We start from the raw sequence: 19,656 nt of genomic DNA on the forward strand, positions 1-19,656 counted from the left end.
TCATGAACTTGTCCTCAAGTAGGTTCCACAACAACAGCCACTAATACGAGGCGTAGGGTTTGACTAGCAACCCTGCGAGTGTGCCTACTTATAACAGCGACCCTGCTAAACAGCATACCTGCTTACCAGTGTGATTGCTTGCTTGATACCTACAACCAACGTCGACGACAAGCCACGGTCCGTCTACTGCAGTTGAAATATCACACCAAACCTGACACCTACTACACAGACATCGCTCAATACCACCGTCCATCAACACACGCACTGGTTGCAACTGACTCGCACTTCGCCATCATAACCCTCACCCTTCTCAACACCCCAACTGCCACCACCAAGGAAACGGGCATTGCACTTGCAACGACCACAATCCTCTGCAGGTTTTGCGACCATTCTCACAGGTCCGCAGCAGGCATGCGGCCACTTTCAGGTGGGCTGTGTCTCACACTCAGTTCCCAGCATCTCCTCTACATATGTGGACCTGGTCACTGATCCTTTGGGGGAATGAGGCAGCTCCGGGAGTTCCCACAAGGGAAGGAAGGCTTTGCCGCACCCACACCTACCCGTTCACCCTGCTACACTCAAGCCCTTCCCCATCACTGCCAGTCTCAACTACATTGGCCTCCTGCCTACCTGTCACTCAGCCTCCCAGATGCACATGCAAATGCTCCCGTCTTTGACTACATATTGCCTCCGAAATACCTCTACAACTGCTTCACCTGTGATGTCCCAAGGTTTCTATACCACCCTGTATCACTATTTAGGTTACATTGGATTTTCTACACAATAATTACTTTTCACAAACTGTCTGCCACACTGGCTGAGTGAGTTAATTGAGCCATTGTTTACATTTCCGAGCGCTGGGTCGCAGGTTTGACTCCTGCCAAACAAGGTGGTTTGGGAGAGAGGAAATTGATAGCTCTGTTGTTGGAAGACCTCCCCCAACATAATCACCATTTGAACGGCAGCAGCTGCGTGTTCCGTGCCCTACTAGTGCCCGCATCATTTCGTATGCACCAGGAGAGGCAAATGTCGTAGTGAAACACACGAGACGAGTGTTCTCAAAACAATTTATTTAAACAACATTCACTAAAAACGACTCCCACTGTGAGGAATACGAATCGTCACAACACCAGAGGTGTATCCTGGTACCTCTTTCAAGCGCGTGCGCACACCAACTTCCATGCATGGCCATCAACAGACGCAGAGTAAGGAAGATTGAGCGAACACAAGAACGTCACACTGTTCTTTAAAAGTCGCATTCACCGTGCATTGACAAGACACCTCTCCACACGATGAGCATGGATCGTGCGGGCTAGTGCTCCGAAATTACGTTAGCACGCACTAACGTGCAACTGTTGACATTGATGACAGCTCAAGTCAGGTCACAGTATGTCCCACCGGAAGGTTCAGCCGCTGAATTTTACAAGAACCCCTCATCTCACGCTACACAAGACAAGTAGGCTGATACTGGAGGCTATCTCCCCTAGAAGAAGAGGATAACCGCAGCTTCGTCTTGTGCTTGAGCCAGCTTGACCATGGCATTTCTATACTGAAAGCCTCCCATGGCGCACAATCGGGGAGAAGCTTTGCAGTAGAAAAAAAAAATAATAATAATAATACTTGTTGCATGTACCAGCAGAATTCTGGTAATTTAACTGCGGAGATTGGGTAGCCTTATTCGATGTCCTGTACTAAATAAGCTTACTGTTTCTAACGCAACTCAATGTTCACAGCCATAATTATGGTACATACATTTATTTCCGGATTACAGAACTGACGCTTTCATGGTCGGCTGCGAATGCATGCATGATCTGTTAGGTTTGTTCAAATTTCGCTTAGCAATTACAGTCGCTGCTAGTAATTATCATTTATTAGCAATAACAAAAGGGGAATGGGCTTCAGCACGACAAAGGGAATGTGTACACGGACTGTTGAAAGTAATCTAACTAGGACTCAAGTATTTTCCTTACTATATACTCAGTTAAATTATACGTCGCAAAAATTATACGTCGCACATTCTCTCTCTCTCTCTCACACACACACACGCACACACACACACATGAGCATGCAAGCAGGGTCGGTTTTGTCTTTTCTTAATGGTTAAATATGTTCTCATCAAAGCCCAGTCCCAACTGATCTTACAAAATGCTCAAGTTGACATCAAGTTGAATATAGGTCACCGTTGACTCTCTCAAACCTCGTCAGAATAAAGCAGACCTGCAGAAACTGCCTAATCTTAATTGTTCTTTTAAGTTGCACTCAGTATGCCAGGCTTCCTTGAGATAGCCCTCAATGAGTCCAAATGCTAACAAAGCAGAGAGAGGGTAATAAATGCAGGAAGCATACTGTGCCAACTCAAATGCTTTCAGCACACTATGGCAAAAGCAATTACGGTTTACTGTGTTGTCTGACTGGAATGCACCCACTGCAATCCACAGAAATGAAGGCATCCTATTGTCAACCAGAAACCGTCTTGCACTCGTAATGCTCTACGAAACCCAGCCACTTCTGTGCTTTTTTCAGACACTTTTTCATTAAGTAATAACAACGAAAATGCTCAAATGTTAATACTATCAATCATGTTCGCACATCATCTTCCTTTCTAGAAGCAGATGCACACAAGGCATCGTGACTTACAGTGGTTGCTGGGTTGCAAGATCACAACAAAAGAAATTCTGGAATGACGACAGCACATTACGGTGAAACAGCAATGTTGGGGTGGGAAGATGGAAAAAAGGGGGAGAAAGCAACAATGTGGATTTTGTTCTAAGTCTGTTTTGTGCCGGCTTCCACCAAGAAACTAATTGGTGCTTCAGTCATGCAGAATCTGGGAATCGCAAACAGGCAGCCCACAAGCAATCCAGGCGGTTTTGATAACCCATTGTGTAGCCACATTTCAGTGCCTTGAGTTTGAAGTTTATGACTGCTGGAATCACAGGGCATGCAGTGCGCTTTTGAGGCCGATAAATTTAGTTACGGATCACAAATTTGTAAGCTCAAAAGACCCTGCCCAGGCGTGGTGTGGACATGCACCCATATTTTGTACGACAGGGAATCATTTTACACCATAATTTTCCACACATTTCAATTGAGTCACTTTAATTATTTTTTGGAATATGATTGTTTTACTGAAAACAACAGAACGCAGTTTTAACTGAGAAAAAGGCGAAAACTATCTGCAAATCACAACTCCTTCAAGCTTCTCAATCTTTCCACAATGGCTGACTAAGTATGGCTTTAAGTGCCACAATAAAATAAGTAAGCCTCGATAAAACACGAAAAAAAAAAAAAGAAGAAGAGTAGAGAGCCCGGCTGTTGATGCAATATCGGTCACCATCACTTTCTGCGCCACACATATGGCTTCCAAGATGTCCAAGAATTGAAACAGCTACAACGCTCACCTATGGTTTGGGGTACTGCGCACATCAGGTCCGGGAACCTTCTCAAGCGCACCTTGTTACTACGGTATAACTGCTCTACACGAGGGTCACGTACGCTACACACAAGAGCTGGCAGTGAGAGTAACAAAAAATTTAAAACAAAAGAGCGAAGCCACATCACTTTGCACAAGACTGACAACATTGTGAGTAAAAAGAAAGAGCAGGTGTATAACTAATACAGTCCACCTATTACATAGTTACTATGGAAGTCCTCTCGCTTTAGCCAAAGCCACACTGAAACCTCGCAAAATAATGAAAAACAAAGTTTCGCAGAAACTGCGCTTCAGTTTAGCTTAATCTTTCTTTCTACTTTCTCTTTTTTCAGTTCACTTGAAAACTTGAGTGGGCCGCTAATGCCACTTTCAAGCATACTGTTAGTTTCGGGAGCAGCTGACTCGCTCACAAAGCATAAAAGAAACCTAATCATTGCTGCCATCCGGAGTCAAGGCAGGAAGATGACTTTCAGGCAGAGGTTGCCCCAACATGAAGCACAGTATTGATGCATGCATTTCCAAAATGGAGAGACGTTAATTTTGATGAAAAATACTGTATTAGGCATCCCATAACAACCAGTGGGCTTGCTAGGAGCATGGTTTCTTGCTAATTTAACTGCCTGCTACAGCTTTGTCCTGTGTTACTCTGGTTGGAGATGCACACAGCAATGTAGTGTACACGACTGGTATAGGGAACGGCCACGAACCAGTAGTGCGAGAAGGAGCAAGGATGACCTGTTTGTGGAAGTAATAATTAGCTAAGTTAGAAATGCTTTTTGCAGTGTGGTCAGAATCATTCATATAATTCCAATCAGCTTAAATTAAGCCATGTCATGTACATGCCAATCACAATCACCTTCATTCTGAAAACAATACTCCTGGTAGTTTGTAGTCATGATGGAACAGGTTATGGAAGAAGTTGTCACGCTGAAAAACATCGAAGCCTGTGACAACGCAACATCACACATTGAGATCACAAGTGCATTCGGCTTATTTAAGAAGTGACTGTCAGAGAGGTAGGCTTAATTTTGCAACGTGAGGCTTTTTAAAACAACAAATCAGGAATGTTCTTCCTTGCGAAACTTTTCATGATATTACAGGACATCAATAAGAACAAGTAACATAAGCAGAATGTGAAGTTCCTGCAATGATACTTCAAAACATTGATCCAATTTTTTACGAGCAAAAACACCAAAACAGCAAAACAAGAATGCTTTTGTAAAAAACAGGATATCACCGTTAATGCCACACAGATATTTCCACCTACAGCCTCCAATAATTTGAACGTCCTAACCAGTAATAAGAAATGAATCTAAAAATGAAACACAGATTCCAACTCACTCTATACTCTTACAACAGTGGTATCTATGGTGTTTTAAAGATTTCAGTTCAATGACAAGACGTAAATATTGTGACAGTAAGCTACTTTAAGATCGCAAATCACAACAGCAACGACCTTGCTGCTACAGAAACTTTCAAACTCGGACACAAAATTACAAACAAGGGAAGCTGGTGTGATACACACCTATAGGAAAGATTAAAGTAATAGACAACAAACAAAAACCTAAACTAAAAAGTGCGGCAGCCTCCTAAATTTACTCATACTAACAAGATGCAATTATGCGCTTCTGTTCAGTAATAAACCCAGATTCGATCGCCCGTACCTCTCCTCCTTTCCTCTATCGTAAATCCTCGACATACTGTTGTAACAATACACGCTCAGCCAGCTTAGGTGTGAGGGGAGCACCTAAGCTCCCCTGAACAGCGTCTTGGTCCAGAGCAATCGTCCAGCATACTCTTCAAAAAGGACATCCACGAGACCTAAGTTGTAGCTGTACAGTGGTGCCGCCCCAACGGCAGTGACATAAAACAAGTAGTTGTTCTAGAGTGTTCACACTCAGGCTCCTCCGACTGTCCCAGAGGGCATTTACAAAACAGATATGCTAGGACTGACTGACTGGTACGAGCAAGTACAGCACAGCACGAATTATGCGACACTTCATGGCAGCGCAAATCTCAAGCACAGCACCACCGAGTCTCAAGCCTACGCACACACCACACAGACACGCACAAGCACACACGGAGGTGCGTGTCCTACTAATAAGTAACATGGTCCACGTTAATTGCAAGGTATACCGCCTTCCTACGTAGACAAACGTCCAACCTTCTCTGTGAGCAGGCCATGTAGCCGCCAGGCCGCGGAGCTGGTTCAGAGCTCAGGAGTGAGCCGCATGGGATGCCATCGTGCACCCTGATTATCACAGGCACAGCACTGGCGAGCGTGTGCACGAAACACAGAGCACGGACAGGGTGCCTGTTTTTCTGGGCTTCTGGAATCGCCTGATGGAGGCTTGTAGTGCTGCTTCATGGAATGCTGTTTGGTCAAACATCTTTGATCGGTTATCCCGGAACGCTCTAATGTTCCTTGTTCTGGTCGGGTGCAGGTTTAGGCAGCGACTGCCAAGGGCACCTCAGACTATTTATGGGCCACTCGCCACATCACTTCTGTGCAACTGTTGACAAGAGTTCTAGGCACCGGCCTGGCATCGACACTGGCTATCTCCACTTCCCTTGTAGCTTGCCAGGCCGGCCATTTCAGGCTCTCGTTTGCCAGAAGAAGGGGATTCTCCCATATCCCAAAACAGCGCTGCAGCGCTTCCTGTGCGTTTGAGAGCCATTCGCAGACTCCCCTTTCCCACTCAACCTTTGGCCACGCGCCGGCGAGACCTCTGCCTTGCACTGGCAGCCCTCCTGAGCAGCTGTGCCCCCCGGGTGCTGGCGACGTCCGGCACCACCGAGCCACCTCCCGCCGACCAGGGCAGTGTCCACCAGTGGGTACGAGCCAGCAGCCGCTGCTTGCGGCGCAGCCGTTCCGTGTAGGGCAGCTCGGCACGGGCCATGTCGAGGCAGAGCCGGTTGTTGACGCCCGGCCGGAGCACGATGCTGTAGACGTCGTCGCTGTACTCGCGCGTCTCGTAGGCCACGGTGCGGCCAGAGTCAAGCTTCTCGACACAGTGCTCGTACAGCAGGCTCTTCCAGAGCTGCAGGCCATCCACCTCCTGACGCATGCGCTTGCGGCCGTACTCGTCGATCAGCCGCTCCATCTTCCGCCGGAAGTGGCTGTACAGCCGGCCGTCCCCCGCGTTGTAGCGCTCCATTTGGCGCCGCAAACTGCCACCTTCCTTGTCCGAGTCTCGGCCGCCGATCGCGTTGGCGGCACTGCCTGCACTGCTGCTGCTGCCCGCCTTCTGCATTCGCTGGTTGTGCTCGAAGTAGACCACATCCTGGGTGTGGACACAAATGGGAGGGAAAACCTTCATCACCTTTTCCACATGTGAATGGTTAACTTTGAAGGAAGATGTAGAGTACAATGTGACAGATTTATCCATGAATCCTGCTGCTATCTCTTAAGAAATCTGGCAAATCGGCATCGGCGTGGTATCTGCTATCTGTTTGCCTTTGAGACTTCCTTCTTTAAGTGCGGTCATACCTGACTTTTAATCTACAGTTTGCTTTAAAAAGCATGCAAGCACTCACACGATGATCGAAAGTAGATAATTTCGCACATGAAAGAACTTAACACATAGTAAAAGAACCCCACTCAATTTTTTTTAATTAGAGTTATATGTAATGCACATAGAACGATTCATACAGCAAACAAATTTCCCAGTTGTGATGTCTTTACCCCAATGAGACGTGATGTAGCTCTCAGTTTGTTGCAGCACAGGCACTTCCTAATTCAGCAGCAACAATACGAGGCTTGCAGAGTCATCCATAAAACTGAGATGCTGAGCATGTGAAGGCAGTACTACAAGGTTAAAATCACAGGGAAGTGAAGGTTGACAAGCGTGTCATGCAATGAGTGCATCTGGCTTGCAGAAGGTGTGAACCGCTTGCAAATAACTAAGTGTTTGTGCAGTTGAAGCATTACAGTGATCACATCTCAAAATGTTTTCTGGAGAGGCTTTGACATTTAGTGTTTACTTGGATATTATTTTCAACTGTGCGGTAAAAAACCACCCTTTGCTATTACTCATGCCTCATCAGAATGGCATTTCAGTTTTGTTATAAAAGAGTATACTCCCATACAAATTAAAAACGACCAATTAAATTCCTAACTTGATCTTTCATACCACATAACATGCTCTATTAGTGTTCCTTACAACTAGGTTTGACTGCACACAAAGCGTCCCTGAAAACGCCTTTGTTATGCAATTGCTAAGACCTCCTGCAAACCTGCTAGTAAGCTACAAAAAGAAAACAAAAGAAGGATGAGGAAGTTCACTCTTTGATAGCATTTGCAGGCAGTTTGGGCAATATGGGACAAAATTTGACTATTTCATCATGACAAGATACCGAAGCTTGGTTATTCATTTGCAGAATGTTACAGCATAGACCTCAAGGGGCCTCACCGACTCATGCTGCCAGCTGTTCACACTTCTTCAATTATCAGTTTCGGACTCATTTTAGACTCACCAAGAAGCAATTCGGCGTTAGTTTTTTGCATGATACTCTGTGGCGCAGGGAATCCATCAACTACTCGTGGACTGTCCGCGGCGAGTACGAGAGCGTAAGTTATGAATTATAATGCCGCACCTGCGTGTCCCAGCAGAGCAGGTCTCGGAGCAGGATGAGGGATTCATCGAAGAGCTCTGCAATGAGCACGAGGTGGAAGCTGTCCTCGATGTGCCGGATGAAGGCGTCCACCTGGGAGTCGTTGGTGCTGCCCGAGGTGTCCAGGCCCAGGTCGAAGAGCATCTGGTTGCGGCCAAAGCGCGCTGCGTACCGGTGCGAGTCGAGCCAGCGCTGCTTGCCCTCGCTGCGCAGGAAGGCCTCGAGCGAGAGGCCCGTGTGGTTCTCCAGGTGGTAGTACAGGTACAGCGACTCAAACAGGTGCGCGGGGTCGCGCAGGATGGTGATGAACACCGTGTCGGGAGGCATCAGGTGCCGCAGCTCGTCGCTGCCAAAGCGGGCGTGGTGGCAGAAGATGTTGAAGCCCCACGGAGGGATCATGTCCGCAGGGATCATCGACCTGGGGGCATACGAGGGCACAGCATTATGTGCAGGATGGCATCGGTGCACACAGATGCCACTAAGTGTACATACTGGGACACTTTTTCGGTATGCAAGCACTATGACATCATACGAAGTGCATTTTTATAATCAAAGAGTAGGCAAAGATTTATTTTATATGTATAGCTTCAGATTATGATGCAGTAGTTTCTGTGGCAGTGTATGAATGCGCAATACAGAAATGTCGACATCGTGCAAGTACATGCTATCCATGAAGTGCCTTCTTCATAATGGAGCATAGGGTAGAGCCTGCTTTGGTAGCGCCTACTGGTGGCCCCTTTACACAATCACAATATCTGCTAAAAATGCTGGTCAGTGGGTGTGGATGTCGGCTGGAAGATAATTAAAAACCCTCCAAACGGAGTCGTCATGTGTGACTGAAAAATAGGCTTTCAGCTCTCCTGAATAACACAAGTTAAAGAACACGACTACAGGAAGATTAGTATCGTCAATGTCAGTAAGATTACAGGAAAAAGAGGGGCACATAGAAGCTGTTTCTTTATTTTGAAGGCGTTGACTTTGGGGGGGGCATTCGTACTCACATGGAAAACGGCTTTGGGTGGCCGAAGTAGTTTCCTTCTCGCGGAAGGGCAAAGGAAAGGTTGCGGCGGTCTCCGAAGCGCATGAGCACATTCTGCACTGTGGAGCCGGCACACTTGTGCGTCTTGAGCAGGAACACGTTCAGCGCCGGCCGGCAGCAGCCGCGGCAGTCGCTCGAAAACCGCGTCCGATTCGTCAGAAACCTGCACAGCACAGACAAAAGGGGTAGGAGGCACGCACGCGCCATGTGTAGACCGCAGAAGCCAGCTCTGGTGCCACCAAGTACTGCGTCTAAAAACAGTGAGAAGAGGTAAGAGAACTCAACCAGAACACGACAACAAAAGACCTAATTTTGTTCTCAATTAGTTGCCCGCATTTAAAGTTTTAGGCCATGAAAATGCTGCCAAAAAACGTTCTTTATTCCCCTCAAAGTCAAGTCAGGCAAACAAAGGTCTCTTACTTCATTTTCTTTTCTCAATATCAGGCTCAAGAACTTTGCTTTTGTGCAGTTTGTGAGTCTTCTTGAATGTCTGGGATGATCCACCACTACACGAGACAATCGTCACACAACATAACGATTTGATCTTCGTTCTGGCCTCAGGAATCTCTATTTTTTTCAGCTCAAGAGCAGCTGCCTACACGCCCACTCATTTGTTGCTTGAACTCACCTAGCGGCTGCATTAATTTCCAACACAAACATCTACATGCAGGAAATAACAAACACACATTGTCTGGCTCTTCCAATATGTGCAATTTTGAAGTCATCAAACCTACCACATCTTATGTAAGTAGCACTGAATGTCACTAATACTACCCAAACAAAACATTGGGAATCCTTTTCTTTTTCTAGACGCCGGCTGAAGGGCAACACTCTCACTGAATTGCAAATCCACTTGTTTGTCCATGTATAATAGGTATGCACAGTGCATGAAGGCCAAGGGCCCATTCCAAAGGTAGTCTTGCACATGCAGTCTTTGCCATGCGTTGTCCCAAGAAGCATGCAACACAGACTTAGCTTCCCAGTATAGTGGCTTTTTTCCCCCTCCCTTTGTTTTGACATGAAGGCTAGAAGGTGCGTTTTCTCGAATGTATGGAGCAAAAATGATTTTCATGTAGCTTCCATTTCAGACACACACAAACTGAACAATTTTCTGTGCTGTTATTTAGTGCATTATAGAAGTTGACCAGGCTTAGGGGAACCCCAAAATGGAGTAAACTCTCTCAAAGATTGGTTAGCTAACAATTGTCCCCACCACTATTGCTCTACAAACAGCTAGCTTTCTGGTTAGCTCAGTTGGCACAGTGATTGCCTCAGATATGTGATGGTGCGGGGTTTCAATCCTGGAACAGAATGAATTTTTCTTCAACTGAAAAGTCTTCAAAAAAAGCCTTGGTAGCTGCATTGCTGCATTCAAGTGGCTGTAAAATTTTCCTCTACAAAAGCTTAGTAAGTGAATGTAGGACAAACTAAACTTCCTCTTTTTTTTTTACTGATTTTACCAGCCTCTAACTGTGTGGGCCCCTTTGTTAATAATAGAAAAAAAGACTTCTGTCTAAGTAAATTCACAGCAATCATACTTGTTCTTGTCTTAGTGTGGCTTTAATAGCAATAGCATGGTTGAGGCGCTGTAAGAGAGGGCACTGCCTCGTGGAGGAAGAAGCTGGAGGCACTCTCCCTCCCCTATGCCACTCCACTTCGTATTATGTAATGAACGGGGCCAGACACGTAACTCACACCACTTAATGGTAGAATGTAAAGGCTACCTCATTTCTTAAAGCTAAGCTCTGCAAACCAGCTCCATACGATCCGATTCGCGCATCCCACCACCTCCAATGAACACGGAGTCGAATTGGAATGGGTGCTCCGCCAGTAGGGAGGGGGGTGCAACATTGGATGCATGCTCCGCACACCGGACAAGGGAAGAGCGGGCATGGTCAGCTGCATGGCACGGACCTCTTGTACCAGACTTCCCTGGTGGCCAGGCTGTACTGCTGAACGCCGTACATGTGCAGGGAGACCAGCATCAGCAGCAGCACCAGGAACACCACCCACTTGCGCAGGTCCCATTTCCGGAGGCTGTTCTGAAAAGCGCAGAGGGAGGGGAGGCACGCTTCGTCAGACTCCGCGGACACTGAGATAAACTGCGAAAACAGGAAGCTCGTCGCGGAAACAGCAACGAAACGCGCAGCAGTTCCAGGCGCCCGTCCGCGCCAGTTGAGTCAAACAACAATAATCTACGTCCTTTCTTCTGCATTGCAGCCTTCACGCAAGTCCGCCCAGTTCAATTTCCTTTTCTAATTATTGATGCTGCGATTCTTGAGTTGCCTAGTCTGGCCAACTTGCGGCGGTAGCCCCGTTCCGTTACTTTGACCTTCGCCGCAGTACAAGTGTGCTTGCTGTGGAGCACCCTTTAAAGGCGCGCAGGCATCGAGTTTCCAAGCAGCTCTGTGCAACTTGTAGCTGCACCGATAAGCTTCAAGGGAAAATAATACTGGCTGTTTTCTAGGGTTGCCAAAGCCAGTAAATCGTCCATTTCAAAATGCCTGCTGAAAGAAGTAAACATATCCCTTTAGAGCAGAAAGTCGCATGCAAAGTCGGTATTAATTTATGCCGCAAATTCACTGCAGCAAATAATACGATTTTTCATTTTGCGGCCCCCACCACTGCGCGCTTCAGGTGACGAGTTGTTACATAAAGTACGTTGCTTCCGCACACACCTCATTAAAAATGACGCAGCCGAGCACTTCTTAATTTACTGTTTTATTCGGGGAGAAAGGGGGCGCTGACATCTAAAAAGGCTCGAACTTCAAAACTTCCTGTACACAAGATTAGCTGCCGTCCATTTTTTTTTTTTTGTTAATGCCCGCGTCCAAAAACCTATTTCTTCCGAAAAAAAATGCTACCGTTTTTCAATACAGTTATAATCACAGAAAAACAGCAATATGTGAATAGCATTCCCACAGCATGCAACTGAAATTTATGCAATGACTATACGCTTAGCTGCGCGGTTTCACAGTATACGCAATTGCAAGCGAAGACGAGATTGAGAAAGAGCAAATGCAAAAAGAAAGAGACATCGCGTAGGCACCATAATCCTATGACTCTCGAAGCCGCTAGCCAAGGCACAGTTCTGCCAGCAAATGACGCCAAGAAATGCACAAAAACGTTTCACACAAAAAACAAACTTTGCGTTACGTCTTCAGTTCAGCTACACGCGCCATTACGCTTAGCGCAACCTATCAACCTATTACGCTAGCGCAACCTTGTAGGCATCCCGCGCAAGCACTGTGCGTTCAACAACGTAGCCATTGTCTGTTTTTTTTTTTCTTTCCGCGCGCGAAAACAACAGCCCCAGAGCAAAACGTCTGTCTTCCACGCCAATAAGACCCCGCGGCCACTATGGGAAAACACGACAGGGAAAGAGAGGCGGAAATTCCGCCGCGTCTCGAGGGCGCTCTTCGTAGAATGCGCGGGACGAGCGTAGCGCACACGCGCACGCCCAGGGTATCAGCAGGGACAACCAGCAGCGGGAGATCATGGCCGGCGCAGCTCTAATCCAATGAACCGGAAAGGAGGAGTGACCCGCGGTCGGGGCGGCTCGTTGACCGAGCGACTGAGTTCCCTCCGGCGCTCGGACATGCAAGGGCGCCCCGGCAAAACGAGATTCCGTTTCGCCGAGCCCCCAGGCATCGCGTACGCACGGATAACGTTAGCGAGAGATGCCCCGGAGCACGCCAGCCATTCCAAGGATGTGCTTCGGGGTTTTCTTCTGAAGCGCAGGGGAACCGCGCTTTTTCTGTACCTGTCGCGTGCCAAGCGCGCACAGTTCCCGATGTGAATGTGAACTTGGCACGAGTTCTGCTGTGTGCGCGCAGCGAGTTGAACAAGATTCGGTAGACGTTTTTACGGCGAACCGTAACCCACTGTGTTCAGTAATGTTTCATCAAACTACAGCAGCAAATAGGCAAAAGTTTACGATGAAGGTCTACCATCTTCACTTCATAATACGGCGACAGCCACGAGAGGTTGCCGTTTTCCTGCATACGTGGCACACACCACCGGGGGGATTGGCTAAGCTGCCGTTCCGAAGACTTCGCTGCACGAGCATTCCCGCCGAACAGCTCGCCCTCACGAGCGCCCCTCTAGACAACATGGCTGCTCAACAGCTTATCGGCGTTTTGTCACGGTTCTCATGCGTCAGCGAAGGCCGGCACACACACAAAAGGATCCGCAATGGACCACCGTAGGCCAACTCATAACTATCCAAATAAAAAAAAATTCTACCTGCCATTCCCCGAATACGACTTACCATCTCGTATGGGCATGCGCCGACCACCCAAACGCCCTCCCTTCCCCCTACTCGGAGGAGTGGGAGTGCGGGATGACCATGGAGAGACGGAGCACTATGGCAACCCACCATTTCCCTAGGCCAACAGAGGCACTCACACCAGAAAACGCAACGGTCAACCAACGCAACGGGACTCGTCGATGTATCGAGAAGGATCGAATCAGTTGAGCGGCGCCAAAGCTGTCGCTGTGCCATTCTGCAGCAGGCCGCTGCAATGTTTCAACTATGTTTTTTTTTTTTTCTGTTGCTAGTCCATACAGTTTTTATATGGTACGGTAATTCACTTAGAAAACACGGAAGTATTATCTTTTTGGCGGCACTCAAAGCAACTGGGGTTGCTCGTTCGGCCGCACACGCTTAATTTAAGTTCGAACTATAGCGCTGCAAAGATAAAAACTTTTGGTGCGTAAACAAGCATCGCTGCTCCAAGTGTGCACGTTCCTCTTTCAATTTCTACCTTACGCTAGCTGAGCAAGGCTGAGCCTGGAGAAAGAAAAAAGATAGTCCGGGCAAGGCGTATCCAAGCGCAGCGATGGGCGCCAGCGAGATGTTCCCTCCGCAAGGCACAATAGATCGTCACACGTCACGTTGCTTCCGGTTTATGTTGGCATATTTTGGTGACTTGGGTTTGAATTTAAACATTTCATACTTTCTGCCTCTCTCGGGAACGAAAGAAAAACGACTGTGAATTCTAAGCTGCCCAGGCCTTTTGTTGGAGTCCCTTTGTCAAACTTTGAACGTGGACTAAACATGCGTTTTAAACGCGTTTGTCCTGACGTCTTCCTTCTTTGTCGTTGTGTTGCTATGCGCTGCAAGTCTAAAAAGAAAAGCGTGTAGCCACCTGCCAAACAGCAGGTAGGCAAACATACAAAATTTACTGAGGACAAAGACAGGCCAGAGGACAATGCGATATGGAGAAGCACAACTTCTATTGCATATGCCTTCTGGCATACGTCATCTTCTGTAAGAAAATTCGCTGCACGGGTTTACTACATGTTAGAATTTTATATATAATGCGCTTCTGCCGTTTGTCCAAGCACAGGTACAAAATTTAGGCGCGAAGGTACGTCGCAATTATAAGCTTGTATCCTTAGAGGCTCTCACAGAGAAAACTAAAACCGCATATGTGCCGCGGACGCAAGGATGCAAATGATCCTTAACCACGTAACGCAATCTCAATGAGAAACTATAGAAATCCGTATAAACATATCCGCGTTATTTGTATTTATATAGAAGTAGATGAACTCATTCATTGTGGCGGTATGAGTTTCTTTGTAGCCTTCTGAGGTTAGTAACCTTGATGTTTAACAAAATCTGCCATACTCAATACCACTTGACCTGTGCCTACTGCCCATCCCCTGGCAACCTATAACACGTAGTATAGGAGTGCCAGCAATACCTTTATTTATCCCCCATCATCAACCCTACTAACGAGGAGTGGGTGGACCAGCTCGGACCTTTCATCGTAACACAAAGAAGTCGTCGCTAGAGCCTGGGCAGCCAGCCAAGATCCAAGGTCACGGCATCCCAGACTAAAGACACGCCCCCCCCCCCCCCCCCCCCCGCCACCAAAGTGTTGGTGCATCTGCCATCTAGCTTCAAACTTGCTCATTTCAATGGAATGTTTATTACACCCCCTCCCCCCTCTCTCGCTTTCTCATTCACTGTAACAAGCATACAGATCTGTATGCGATTGAAACATTGCATGTATAAATCGGCACAGGTTGGGGTCACGTAATTTGTGAAAGCAGAACTAGAAGGACAGACCAAAATCCAGTAAAAAGCGGTCAAGTAGCGCCGAAGTTGAGAAGACAGCGGCTTTTGAAGCACTTAATTGATGATAGACAAATGGCACAGAAATCGATCAAAGTATAAGGACGCTATCGCGTGCTTTCTTTGTGGTACGCGCCGCATTCGACTTCATTCATGCATTTGCCGCGTTCATGAGCCAGTGCACTGTTAGGTGACTCGAACTACTTTCCTTACAGCAATTAACTGCACGAAAAACGCAACTGGCATAGAAAATGTCAGGTCGTCAGACAGCTTGGAAAGCAAGCGAGTAGTAGGTAGGTTGAATGAATGAATGAATGAATGAATGAATGAATGAATGAATGAATGAATGAATGAATGAATGCAGGATGGGTGAGAGGGAGGGAGGGCAATTTGCCAAACTTGGCTCATGCCTTGCAAAAAAGCAAACCCGCCATGGATGCAACGGCAAGCGTGCTTTCCCGCACGGTGACCATTTATGCGGGAAAGAAACCTATGCGCCGACAGGAAGAATAAGGCGAAAGCCATCTCAGTCCCGTCAAACGCGAAAAGTGACCGTCATCGGCGTCAACACGACTAACACCAAAATGGCCGCCGCTGTGAACAGGAAATCAAGAAATGGACGACCCTACTCATAGGTGGGAATCGAAGTAATGTGAAGCTTTTATCGTGGTCTAACTGGGTTGAAATGAACTTGCGTGTGTCATTTTTCTTAGAGCGTCCATGGCGTAGTTGCTGATTTTTCAGAACGGTAAGCAGTCGCGAGTGCGTCGAGACATACAAGACGTAAGGAGAAATGTTCCCCGTCTCAATCTCTCTGGCGAAGACGCCGCCAGCTCCAAGCGCAGAAAACGAGATATACGCATGATCTAGGGCTTCCCCAGCTTCGTGAAGAAACAAGCTAGTAAGAAAGTGAATAAATTACATGCTACCGCGTGAGAACAAGCTATTACAATGAGAACCGGGAGATGCACAAACCGGATGCGCGTTATAAACCACGCGTATATAACAAAATCTTGCACCCCTACGCGTCTAACGACGACGATGGTTAAACGCGAAGCTTTCTCGTGATGGATTATTTGATTGGCCAGTTACACACTGCGAGTATGTGCTGATCTGGAGGTACGCACCGCTCTTCTAGGATACCCCCAACAACTCTCTGGTGGGCACTTCGCAAGCCTAACGCTTGGGTTTGGGGTGTACGGTGCGAATGGGTACCGGCTGCTTGGCGTTCTCTTCGGCAATGTCGAAATGGAGCAATCGGATAGACGCCGGCTTCATAAACGCCAGGGACCGAGCTTCGATTCCGGCCACGGGAAGCGGTTTTTTAAACAGCGAAGCTGTTTAGCAACTCGTAATTTTTTGTGTCCGCAGTTAGAAATACCAAAAAATTACCCAGAGCGCGCACGTCAGCGCGGGCCTCGCAGCAACCACCCGGCAGTTTACAAAACCAAGAAACTGCCTATCTCCTGTGTGTGCGCGCCTCACGACGACCACCCAGCGTACCCTGCGCACGATTACAAGATTGCGGCGACCATCCGGCGGTTAAACAAACCAAGCGTTCGCCGTAATTGTGGCAACACTTGCTCGGAACGAGAAAGACACGTCATAGCGTACGCCCCTTCAAGGTGACATCCAATGATTATCACTCGCGAAAAAATTAAAGAAGCTTACACATTATAGAACCAATGATGGAGTAAAGGTCGTTGCGGCAGCGAAGAAGAAGCAAATCAGCTACAATCGTGGACTTAAACCTTCGTGATTGTCGTGAAAGTTGTGTACAGCTTCGCTACTTTCAAGTCTTACGCGTTAGCGTGAGCTTCCTTCATTTTCCCTTTCGCTTCACCCACGATCATTCATCAACATCGTCAAAGAAGGTTGGCTTTCCTGCAGGGCGTATTGGCGTACAACGGCATCGGTGGGACCAATAAAGCTTCGCTTTAAAAATCAAACTCCCAGCATTGAAAGCTCGCCCCCCACCCTCTTTTTTCCCCGTCCCAGCGTTTCCTGATAAGCTCTTACATCGGCATAGATGCAAACTCCCTTTTCACAGTGTAAGCTTCCTTCCTGCTAATGTTTCCAATACGTAACCCCGTTGGCATATGACTGATGCTCGGTACGAAAATGTAGATGCTAACACGAATGAATAACGTGCTAACATTGCAGGCAGTTTTCACATGACAAAAAAGTTGCACCGCCCGAATTACTAAAAAAAAACTGTGGTTGATTCCTCTGTCATAGGAATCGGTAAAACACGAAAGTGAAATGTGCAGCGAAATCTGCAGCTGAGCATGATTTGTGGGTCGGAGGCTGTCTTGTGGGTGGGCTTGGCGAGCGACGTCCTGCTAGCGGGTAGCTTCGGCAAAGGTGTACTGGCGTCATTTCCGTGACGGATATGACGTCAGTGAAATCTTGGGGTATCGCGGCATAAAACACTTTCATGTTAAAATATAAAAATCCGAAAACGAACAACCCTAAGTATAACCAGAGTCCTTCAATGCATTTCTGGTATAACGTACTCTTTATTACTAAAGGTTGCTTCCCCGCAAGAAGACCCTGTGTGCGGGGGTGCACCCTTTACAGGCCGCCTGCTTCGTTGTACTGGCGTCATATCAGTGACGAGTATGACGTAAGTGAAATCTTCGTGAATCCCGGAATAAAACACTTTCGTGTTAAAAACCGATCTATTCAAAAGTGACGCTGAAAGTTAGTGTCGGCTCGCACCACGCGAGTCTCCCAAAGAACTAATGTCTTCACAACCAGTTACAGTTAGTACTAACGCCGTAAATTGATGTCGGGGAACGTAATGAGCTGCAATTCACTAACAGCTATCCGCATAAGAAAATATCGATTCAAATTCATTTTGTACAGACAAAAGTCGCAGATGTTGAGATCCACGTCTCGATTGAGCGTAAGCGGACGCGCGACGTGACAAATGTTTGCTAAGCCAGCAACGCAGTGCGCGTAGAATCGCTCGTAGCTGCGGGAGTAACACGGCTGCGCCGGAGAAAAGGGCAATTCATTACAGCGAGGTTCTGACAAATCAAGCTAACAAAATTAGCCGGAAGCTGTTAAAACACGTTCGGAAAGCAGGAATAAAAACCGGCAGCCTAAAAGAGAGCGGTGTCCAGAAAGGAGCACTAACAGAGGAAAACTAAAACAAAAGATCGGGGGAAGGAAAGGAAGGGATAAAGCGACACGAAAGAGGTGCACGCCTCTGGTTTGCTGTTCCCCAATCTAGGGAAGAGAGAAAGACAGGGAAAGAGGGGGAAAGGGGGACGAGGAAGAAGTCGGCTACAATGACAAAAGCAAAGCACGCAGGAGTGGAAAAGCACGGTGCTGCAGGCCGAGCGTGTCACCGGTGCGTGCCAAGCGTTTTCTTCGTCCGTCGCCGTGTCACGCCGCTGTGAGCAGCAAGCGGTCCGTTGCCAATCAATGGATAGTGGCGTTGGGACGGACCGGACTCACGCCACGGCTGCGGCCCGGTTTAGAGCCCCTGTCTGCCGGGCCAACCGATCCTCCTTTGTTTGTCCGTGTTGTCCACAAAACGGGAGGCGAGATAGACGCGGGCGAGCATCGGAGACACATGCGTAATCAGTATTCGAAGGTTAGTAGAGACTGCGCTCTACGATGATTATTTTAGGTGCCGACAACGCAGATTTTGATTTTTCATTTTCGCTTTCCGGCGAAATAGAAATCGGGTCGGATAATGCCGACGGTGTATGCTCGCACAAGGGGGAGATTTTGAAATAGGCGACGAAGCAGTTGAGCTTCTTCTCATAAAAATTGCGCGCGCGCGTGTGTGTGTCTACAGAACTCAAACACTGCCATTGCTATTCATCATTATCTCATTACGCGCTCTCAGTGAAGCTCTCAGTGGGTGGCTCACATGTAGTTAGGCGTCGCCTCGCATTTCTTTACACTCAATTAGCCGCGAAATTCAAACGTTTCTAAATATGAGTATCGGTATGCATGCCCTTGTGTATATGCCTCCGAACGCGGGGAAAGGGAATGGGAGGAGGTTGTAAGGGCCGGTCGGGAGGATTTGGGAGGAGAGGCCCGTGCGCTGTGGTGCGCTCATTGCCGGCAACACCGTGCTTGTAGAAGATGGGCCGCTGAGCTCTGGCCGACTTCGCAATGCCACGCGCGTTCATCGTAGACGACTGCTGTGACCATTCGTCGTACCTATGCTCCTTGCTTTGGTCAGCTAAAGTAAGCAACGTTTTCAAACGCTTTCACAAGCGAACACATCAGACACGGTCATGGAACAACCATGTTTTCGTAAATTTATGGTGCGGAAGCAAAAGTGAGCGTGCACAAGTCATGGTATCTATTCTCTTTGGGCTGTGTTGAATAAGATGCCCGGTTAGCCTTTTTTTTTTACTTGTTTCCGGTAACAGCGATTTATCGCAATGTTAGTTACTTCATACTAATTACAAAACTGTTCAAAGAAAACGACAAGGTAAGAAGGTCCTCATTAGCGTGAATGAT

General features: G+C 47.5%; 1 protein-coding gene across 5 annotated transcripts in view; it reads right to left on the bottom strand.

Moving 5' to 3' along the window:
• Positions 1 to 1,053: 1,053 nt before the first annotated feature.
• Positions 1,054 to 19,656, bottom strand: part of LOC144178350 (galactosylceramide sulfotransferase-like) — a 181,903-nt gene continuing 163,300 nt past the window's right edge. For 3 of the 5 annotated variants that reach the window (XM_077706126.1, XM_077706127.1, XM_077706128.1), the window contains 4 exons: positions 11,001 to 11,128; positions 9,049 to 9,249; positions 8,030 to 8,465; positions 1,054 to 6,717 (listed from right to left, as the gene is read on the bottom strand). In XM_077706126.1, the coding sequence (XP_077562252.1) occupies positions 6,133 to 6,717; positions 8,030 to 8,465; positions 9,049 to 9,249; positions 11,001 to 11,128 (1,350 nt within the window). In that variant the 3' untranslated portion in view covers positions 1,054 to 6,132. The remainder of the gene's footprint in view (positions 6,718 to 8,029; positions 8,466 to 9,048; positions 9,250 to 11,000; positions 11,129 to 19,656) is intronic. The other 2 variants (XM_077706129.1, XM_077706130.1) reach the window with 1 other exon arrangement.

Source organism: Haemaphysalis longicornis, unplaced genomic scaffold, assembly GCF_048455015.1.
Source record: "Haemaphysalis longicornis isolate Haplotype H1 unplaced genomic scaffold, Haemaphysalis longicornis Haplotype H1 scaffold_4, whole genome shotgun sequence".
Classification (NCBI taxonomy): domain Eukaryota; kingdom Metazoa; phylum Arthropoda; class Arachnida; order Ixodida; family Ixodidae; genus Haemaphysalis; species Haemaphysalis longicornis.